Consider the following 9185-nt stretch of genomic DNA (forward strand, 5'->3'; position numbering starts at 1 on the left):
GAGGGGGAAGGGTAAGCTGGGACGAAGTGAGAGAGTGGCATGGATATATATACACTACCAAATGCAAAATTGATAGCTAGTGGGAAGCAGCCACGTAGAACAGGGAGATCAGTTCAGTGTTTTGTGACCACCTAGAGGGGTGGGTTGGGAGGGTGGGAGGGAGATGCAAGAGGGAGGGAATATGGGGATATATGTATACATATAGCTGATTCACATTGTTATACAGCAGAAACTAACATAGATTGTAAAGCAACTATACTCCAATAAAGATGTTAAGTAAATAAATAAATAAACTGGGGCATATTAATAAAAGCAGGGTTATGAGACAAAAAGCAGGGACAGACCTACTATCTCTGTAGCAGTTGCACCATTTCTAGACCAACTTCTACAGTTGCAAATGCAATACTTTAGGAGAGTCATGGCATGTTTAGAAGGGTCTAGAAACTACATCTTATGAGGACAAGGTTGAGAGAACTAGGGAAGTTGAGTTTGTAGAAGGAGTCACTAGGCAGTCATCTTGAAAATATCGAGTCAAGAAATTCAGAAGCAAAAGGGTCCAAGCTGTGTGGTTTTTGGCGTCCACACCTGAACTACCGAGAAGACAGCACAGTGTGGTTCAAAAGAGGGGAGATGTTTCCAACAGAATCAGAGCTGCACAGAAATGGGATAGGCTTTTTGAAGGAGTGAGCGCTCCTGAAGTATTCCAGCAGTGGCCGGGTAAACTCTGTTAAAGATGAGGGATCCCTGTATTGGACAAAAGACTCCCCTTGAGGACACATCTTTAGGGATGGTGTACACTTTCGTTTCTTGGAGTGGAAGATCTTCTCTCATCTTGGAATCATCTTTAAAAAATTTGAGCCTCACACAAAGGCTTGTTTGGCAATAGTGCCAAGACCGTCGGATCCCTCCTTCCTCCTAAGAGCTTTCGTTTCCTTGGAAGAGTGGTCTCCTAAAGATCAGAGGCACCTTTAGTCATGGGCGTCTCTTGCCATTGGGGAGGAATGACGTCTTCCTGGGAGGTTTAGATCTTTGCAGGAAGATGTGTACTCCTCGCCTTCCCTGCCCTCAGCAACAGCGAGGAGGTGGAGGATGGGAACATCTAAAGACCTACCTTGTTGACAGAAGTGACCTCCACTCACCAGTACTTCAGAAACCCAACCCAAGGGGACCAGGAATTGAGTCAAGGCTCCCAATTACAGAAGTCGACTAGAAACAACTGCATGATCCTTCTGGTCAAGTCTGCACTGTGTGTGTGTGTGTGTGTGTGTGTGTGTGTGTGTGTGTGTATGTTTGTGTGTGTGTGTGTGTGTGTGTGTGTGTGTGTGTGTGTGTGTGTGTGTAAGTAAAGCTCTCTTAACTTGCCACCTTCCAGCATCAGGTGACTGCACCTTGAGGCTCAGGTCAAAGGCTCTGTTTTACCCAGCACCTCTGCAGAGCTTCCCTTAAGGCGTAAGGCCTCTCCTTCTCTCTGGAATGTGGATTATCTCAGGCAGATAGGTGCTCCACTTTCTGTTCCAAATGCCCTTTTTAGGTTAGGTCTTCAGAGAAAGCCTTAACTGAACTCTGAAGTGTAGCCAGCCAATTTAATTGCTCTCTGTAATCATTTTATGATTATGATTTGATAGCATAGCAGTTCTGTCTCTACTCTGTTTGCTGGAATGGAAATGAAATCAAAACCTATTAAGATGAAGGCTTCGGGCAGCAATTAACATGAATCCCAGACCAATATAGTTTTTGTCTATTTACCTTGAGAATAAAACATGTGTTTTTATAGGACAAAGGAGACCATGGGATATAAGGGCAGTGAGAAACCCATACCTGAGCCGCAGACAACAAAAACAAACAGTGCCAACAGCCATGGTCCCACAGGATATTTCTCTTCTTGCGGCCTCTGAAAGGGAATGGGAGAAAGTAAGATTAGCTTCATTCATTCAAGAAACATTTACTGAGTATGGCTAGTCACTAGACACCTCTGTGAATGAGACAGACCCAGCCTCAGTGCCAGCGGGCAGATCTAGACGAACAAAGTCAATTTTAAGGGATCAAGATTGGTTTCGAAAAATTCATCAATAACTTTACTTATGCCCCTGTAACTCAATGAACTTGGTGGTTCTTAAATATTCTGGGGACAGATGAGGTATAAATACACAAACCAATACAGTGATTTGGGAAGGCAAAAATGATATTACTAATCATTGCTTCTGTTGGCTGAAAGCACACTTCATGCCAGGCAGTCTAGAAAGCAGCCAACATCCGCGATCTCTAGCACTCACAACTCCTCGCAAGGCCAGTATTATCATCTCCATCCTGTACTTGAGAAACTGAGGCTCAAGGTTTGCTAACTGGAACAAGAGCTGGGATTCACATTTCGGTCTGCCTCTTTACGGAGCCGGGGGCTTTTCCTCCAACAGATTCAGCTTGAATTCCTGCATCCGTGGCTTCCAAGCAGGGTTCCAGAGCACGGCCATTTTCTCAAAACTTTCTAAGTGCTAAAAACCTGGGAAGCCACTGCGGTGGAAACCCTGGGAACAGTAGACGCACCACAGCAGCTGTGTATGGAGATGAGGGGAGCGGCGTTTTGTAATAAACCTCCTAATTCTTAGTGAAGCTTATGCTTGGGAGAAATCTCAGCATCCCCGGGAAGCACAAGGGGACTGTGGTCCCCACACAGACCAGCCCTGCGTACCTCCTGCTCTTCTCGAGCCAAATGCACAGACGTCAGAGGAAGGCCCCTCTGCAACTCCTCTGGGTCTGTGTGCAGGTAAGGCTTGGTCCTTACAAGCAAATCAATCAATGGAAAACCAATATTTTCTGAGAAAGGCATCTGAAAATGTGGGGAATTTCTCAAGTGAAAAGGGAGAAGGTAGAGTGAAGAAAAATGAAGAACTCACTAAATATTCCCTCACTGGCATGAGCCAAAAATAGGCTGTGGCCAACATAGGTTAAAGAACTTATTTCATCACAGACAAGGCAACAGTTCTTTGGTTCTCAGCTTACATGTTCCATTCTTAGAGAACCTTCTCTCTTCTACCTCAGTTGAGTTCACTGGCACTTAAATCACCAAGTACTTTTTTTAGATAGCATTTATCACAGTTTGTATCTCGATGTTGATTCTTGTGATACTGCGTTTGATGTCTGTCTTTCCACTAGACTGTAAGCCCTGCAAGGGCAGGCACTGTGTCTCTTTCATGTATCAATGTATAGCAACGTCTGGCCCAAGAACTTAAACACAATAGATGCTTAATAAATGTTCTTCGAAGAATGAATAAGCATACAAGCCCCACTAAATACGATGTCTTAGGTCAGCTAGAGTAAAGAAAGGGTCTAGGAAGGATACTGGCTCTTTTAATACTCCCCAATTGGTGATAGGGTTATTCCAGCATTTCTCTTACTAGAGAAGTATGGATTAGTGTCAGTGGCAGGTAGAATCTAAGGATTAAAACCACTCACTTCTCCGACCTTGACCACTTGTATCTGCCAACACCCTTGTATGGTGGCAAATCTCACTGCAAGGGAATAGATGGTTTCTTTTGACTAGAAGAAAGACAAAATCAGTCTTAAATAATTGCATAGGATAACTTTAATCAGCATTCGTACTGTGTCATTCTTTGGCACTTAAGACCAGGTCAAGATCAGAGCAAGTAAATAATCGAGGTATTAAATAAAGTTACCTGAACAGAGTGTGACATTCACGCCTCTGCCCCTTCGCCAACTTCCTAATCACTTGTGATAGTTGACCAGAAACAAATTCTGTTGCTGTCATCCCACTGATGCTAAACGAAAAAATTCATTTAGTTCTATCTCCAGCAGAGTCAACAAGTGAATCCAGGAGCCTGTAGATGGATTTTTGGTCTCATGCAGATACCAAATGGAGTCATTTATTTTTTCCTTTGCAGAAAAACTCAAATTATCAGGATACAGAGCTTGCATCCTGATAACACAAAATCCTTCTTGATGACATTCCACAGTGAATCAATATTATTTGGGGACTTTCAGAGCTCAAGAACTCCTTGGCTGGTCATAATACCAATATATCCTTTTCTGAGAGCTTTGAGTTACTTTTTAGGGGAAGCAGTGCCCAGCACAAATCTGTTGGGACAATTCACCTAAGCCTGAATCTATTGCTGGGCAAGGCAAGAAAAGCAGTAGAATCCTGCAAATGACATGGTTCATTTCCCTCAGGAATTTGTCACTCCCTGGGCTCCAAAATGCAGAGGATGGCTTTCCCTGTGATAAGACACCAGCAGGGTAACTCAGAACTCTGAAATTTAAATTGCCCTTTCATTCTGAAGAAGTTACTACTGTATAATCATGAAATGATTATTCCATTTCTGTTATCTGGGAGAACAGTACTGATTCACTCCATAGCTGTAAGCTGATAATGAAATACCCAAGCATCTATATACAATTAAAGGAGTTTATTTCTGAACAATTAGTCTGAATTTTCTGTTAGAATCTGTTCATGTGTCTGCATTTATTGAATTTCATTCTGAACAAGTTACCCCTTACAAGTTACTTCCTTCAAAGTATAATCATGTTTGATCTCTAATTAGGAAAATGAGATTTAAGATTTAAAGTGTTTCTTTTTGAAAGAGAATTTCATTTTTCTTTTTGGATGCTGATCCATTTACAATAAAGTTAACCAAAAAGCCTTTCTAACCAAGGGAAAATAAACAGACATCATGGCCTGGTTTGGAAACCTTTCATTACAAAGTTAGTAGGACCATTTAGAAACACTCATAGGCACCAGGCACTTCTGAAAGGCCCACTCCATGGTATATCAGAACCTATTAAAAATCCACTCAGACCATACATTAAACATAATTTGAAAATATCTCTGAAAGTTAAGTTGAACTGCAGTCAAGTTGACTACATTTCCTAGATATGTAAACAGCTCTTTCTCCAATTTTTCCATTTTCTTTTCTTATTTTGGAGCCAATCATTTTTGTTTCAGGTACCAAACATTTTCTAGTGGTCTTGAGAAGCTAGAAATGGCAGACACTGACTTTATCAAGCCTAATGGGTAAAACAGCTCTGCAAAGCAGTTTCGGTTTTGTCGTTACTTCTGCAGTCAGATCAGTTGTCAACTGAGGAGAATTAAGTGACCTCTGTTTTTTTTTTTGTTTGTTTTTTTTATGGTATGCGGGCCTTCCTCTGTTGTGGCCTCTCCCGATGCGGAGCACAGGCTCCGGACGCGCAGGCTCAGCGGCCATGGCTCACGGGCCCAGCCGCTCCGCGGCACGTGGGATCCTCCCAGACCGGGGCACGAACCCGGTTCCCCTGCATCGGCAGGCGGACGCGCAACCACTGCGCCACCAGGGAAGCCCCCAACCTCTGTTTTTTTTAGTTCACTAAAAGGAGCTACACAACTAGAAATTTTCAGTAAATCAGCTAGTCTGTATGATATCCTGGGAAGAATTGATCTCCTAGGGATATAAACCCCGAATACTTTAACATCCATTAAAAATTGTTTTTCAGTGTCAATTTGGACAGCAAGTTTTTTTTTTCTGAGTAAAAATAGGGAAAACAGAGATCTACGTGAAAAATAGTTCCAATTCAATGGCATATTGGCATTTTGCTGTCCAATAACAACTAAATGATCTAACTCCCAAATGAGAGAACTTCCAGCACAACTTAAGCTTGTAGCTGCCTATAAAGATCCAAATTTGACGCTAAGGTTTCTCTGCCACAGTACTGCTTGGTTCTGCAAGAATTCTGGTGTAGAGATTGCAGATCCAGCTTTGTGCTCAGTTAATCAAACCAGCTTTATGCCTTTGGCTAAAAGCAACTGCCTCATCAAGTCTGCAAGCTCTTCCAGCCAAACCTCAAGTTCAGCTGAACTTCCACTGAAGTGTCTGGGATAATAGATTCCATGTGCCTTTGCTCATATACTTGGAGACCAGCACTACTCAACAACTCATCCGAGGGCTGCCTCTGAATGTCCAGGATCATGGGCCTGGCAATTTCTGTTGAAGATCATTTGCTTTCCTAAAAACAAACAAACAAACAAACAACACACACACACAGCCCTGTACTTAAAGCACAGATTTTACGTAAGCATTGTTATAAAGCTTCAGCCTACAGTTTTGGAGGTGCAGAATGCTTGGCAATAAGCTAGTCTCTAAAGTTCTGGAACATACTATCAGGATGAGCCGGAATTGACGAGGTGAACAAGGGGAATGTTGCTTTTAAACTTTCGCCGAGTGGTGCGGGGCCTCACTGGAGAAGAGGCAAAAGAGGAGGATGGAGGGAAATACGGGGTGAATAGCATTCCTCAGTCCCAATTTATACAGGGAGACCATCACAAAGGGGCAGGAAAGAAAACCTTATCTTGGTGTGTTTGATGGGAATGGAGGGCAGGGTATGAAGCCTAGGAGGGAGACGTGGCGAAGGGCCTCCCTTTACTCATTCATTCATTCATTCAACAAAACCGAGCTAGCACCGACTAGGTTCCAGGCCCCGGCGTCAAGCAGTTAGTTGGTTTAACTGTTCCCTGAAGGATGTGACTTTCGTCTTTCCCGGAGACAAAGGCCCAGTTCTCTCCTGGGGAGGCCCTTCTGCGCCTCCGCGGTAGCCCCAGCAGACGCTCCCAGAGGGGCCACGGCCAACCAGGGCCCTCTCCGCTCAAGCGAGCACAAGTCCGCGCCGCGGGGAGCCCGGCCCTCAGCGCCCACCGTGCGGGACCCCGCGGGAGGGGCAGCCCGGGGCGCTGAGGAGGGGGAGGCTGGCCCCGCGCCCGCCCAGCCCGGGCCCGGCCCCACGCCGCCCGGTCAGCGCCGCCCCCGCCTTACCAGGGTTTTGGCTACATTCCCCCTCTGGGTGATGTTTTTGCTGTGCTTCTCGTTAGCCATCCGGATGCGCTGTTTGGCCACCATGGCTCGGGCGCTAGGAAATGCTCTCGACTCCCACCTGCAAGGATCCCCCGCCACGTGAGCCCCCGACAGGGCCGAGCGCGTCCCGCCGGCCCCGGGCGCTGCAGGTGGCAACGCGCGGCCCGCGAGCCCCGCGCACCCCGCTCCCCAGCCCCCAACGAGCCGGCTCCAGAGAGAGGCCAGAGCCCGGACGGAAGTAATCTTTCATCTCAGGAAACCCTCTCCTACTTCCTCGCCATCCTTCCGGTCCCCCCAGCTACCTAACCAGCGCGGCCCCGAGGCGGGCGCTGCGGCGCGTCCTGCCCGCACCTGGCGGCCGGAGCGCAGCGCGCCGAGCGGCTCGGGGCCGGGGGCCCCAGGGGTGTCAGGATCCAGCGGCCGAACGCGGCGGGGCCGAGGGTTCCGGCGGCCGCGGGCTTTGTGCGCTCATAGCGGCCGGGGGCTCCTCGGGCCGGGACCCACTGGGTCCCGGGGAAGAGACTGGGGCGGCCGCGCTTGGAGCAGGGTCGCGCTGTTTCCCCCGTACCGCTGCCCCCTGGCCGAGGGCTGGGCTGGAGGTGGCGGCCCGGGGTCCTCAAAAGACAAGTTGAACAAGGACAGGGCTGGGCCCGCGCTGTTGGGGGACAGTCCGAAGGAGCCTCCCCTTAAGGGGTCTGGGGAAGGGCCTGCGCGAGGGAAGGCCACTGCAGGAGCTTTCTCAAGTGCTGCGAAAGGGGCCGGATCTCCCCGGGGATGGGGATAAAGGGGGTGTGGGCATGGAGTTGGGATAGGCCTTCCTGCCTGGGTGATTGCGTGGGTTACACGGAAGACGGGCCAGCGCCACATCTGAGTGAAAAGTGGAGGAAGACCTTAGGCCTGCTGCCCAGGCGGGATTTGGTGATTGCTGACTGGTGGTGGGTCGCTTTGACCCCCTGGCGCAGCTTGGATCTCCTCCAGCTACCCTTGTCCCTGGGAGTCTGAACTGGGAGTTTCCCTGCGGTACCGGGATAAAAATGGAAGTTTTCCAGACTCACAAACATTGGTACCGGGCCCTACAGATTGTCTAGTGTCGGGGGGAAGGGGGAAAAGTGGTTCAGTCCTTCACTTTTCCGTGCTGAAGGGATTGGAGTGAGCTCTTAGAAGACCAGAAGAGTTGAGAAGAAGAGGGGAGAATTCAGCCTGGAAGATGTGGGGCTTTGGGAAGTGGTGGGAAGAAGAGCTGTGAGTTGGACCAGCTTTGGCTAATGCACCCCAATCCTTCCCCTTTGGGCATCCACGGCTACATTTCTACCAGGTTTTATGGAGTGAGATTCCCCTGTGGCAGTGGAAGGGTGAGGGAGAGCTCCTTCTTTCTTTGGGGGGCCCTTTACTAAGCTCCTCCACGTCCCTCCCCATTCCTTGTCATGCAAACTACAATATGGACTGTTTAGGGGCTGCTTTTGGTAACACAGAAGCTACCTAGCATCATTAGTAAAGTCTGGTCATTCTTTTTCTCTTCTAAAGATCAGTCATTTCCAAACTAGTTTCCATCGGCTTAACCAGTACCACCAACACGACCCCGTAATTACAGGACCACAAACCAAGCAGGCCCAACTAGTGCGGTGCTTTTATAACACTTGAATTCTTGGTGGGGAAGGGAGAGAGGGCCAACCCCTCCCTCAGTTATGCTTGCTGAATCTGGCTGTGGTGTGAGGCCCAGGGCGTGCCCCTCCATGACTCAGCTTCCTAAGAGCTCATCCAGATTTCTGGAGAAGTGGCAGAAGGTAGGAGCCCGCCTGAGCTGAGCACAGACCTGGCTCTGAGGAACATTAAGGAAAAGATACAGACAGACAGAGATGGTCTTCCATGTGGGCCTGCAAGCAGAGAAGTGTTACTCAGGGTCAGAAGCCTGCCTTCCCTCAGGCTTAGGTGTACTGCCTTGTTTAGGAAAAAAATATTTTCTGACCCCTGACTCCTGCTTGATACTGGCCAATTTTACTCTTTTTTTTCTTGCTGTGCTTCACTTTTACAACATTTTAAATTAGTTTGTTTTAATTATAGACTGTGTACTCACAGTAAACATTTAAACAGAAATAGGGTATAAAGTGAAAAGCAAAGGTCTCATTCCCTGCCCCATCCCACTAATTCCCACTGTTTCTAGGTTACCCTTGCAGTAGTTCTTGCTCATATATAAGCCCACTTATGTATCCCTTTTTTAAAAAACAAACAGAATCGTCCTATGCCAACTGTTCTGCCACTTGCTTTTCTCAATTTATTACAATATGATTGCATCTACTTATATATCACTTCTTTTTTTAATAGGCACATAGTACTCCATAGTATGGTTATATAGTA

At 47.3% G+C, this 9185-nt stretch overlaps 1 protein-coding gene across 1 annotated transcript in view; it reads right to left on the reverse strand.

The window, feature by feature from the left end:
• SERP2 (stress associated endoplasmic reticulum protein family member 2) overlaps positions 1 to 7056 on the reverse strand; it is a 27856-nt gene extending 20800 nt beyond the window's left edge. Inside the window, exons 1-2 of the mRNA XM_024125823.1 lie at positions 6792 to 7056; positions 1819 to 1891 (exon numbers count right to left, since the gene is read on the reverse strand). Coding sequence (XP_023981591.1) covers positions 1819 to 1891; positions 6792 to 6875 — 157 coding nt within the window. The 5' untranslated portion in view covers positions 6876 to 7056. The remainder of the gene's footprint in view (positions 1 to 1818; positions 1892 to 6791) is intronic.
• Between the last annotated feature and the right edge of the window lie 2129 nt (positions 7057 to 9185).

This window comes from Physeter macrocephalus, chromosome 13 (assembly GCF_002837175.3).
Source record: "Physeter macrocephalus isolate SW-GA chromosome 13, ASM283717v5, whole genome shotgun sequence".
Lineage (NCBI taxonomy): Eukaryota > Metazoa > Chordata > Mammalia > Artiodactyla > Physeteridae > Physeter > Physeter macrocephalus.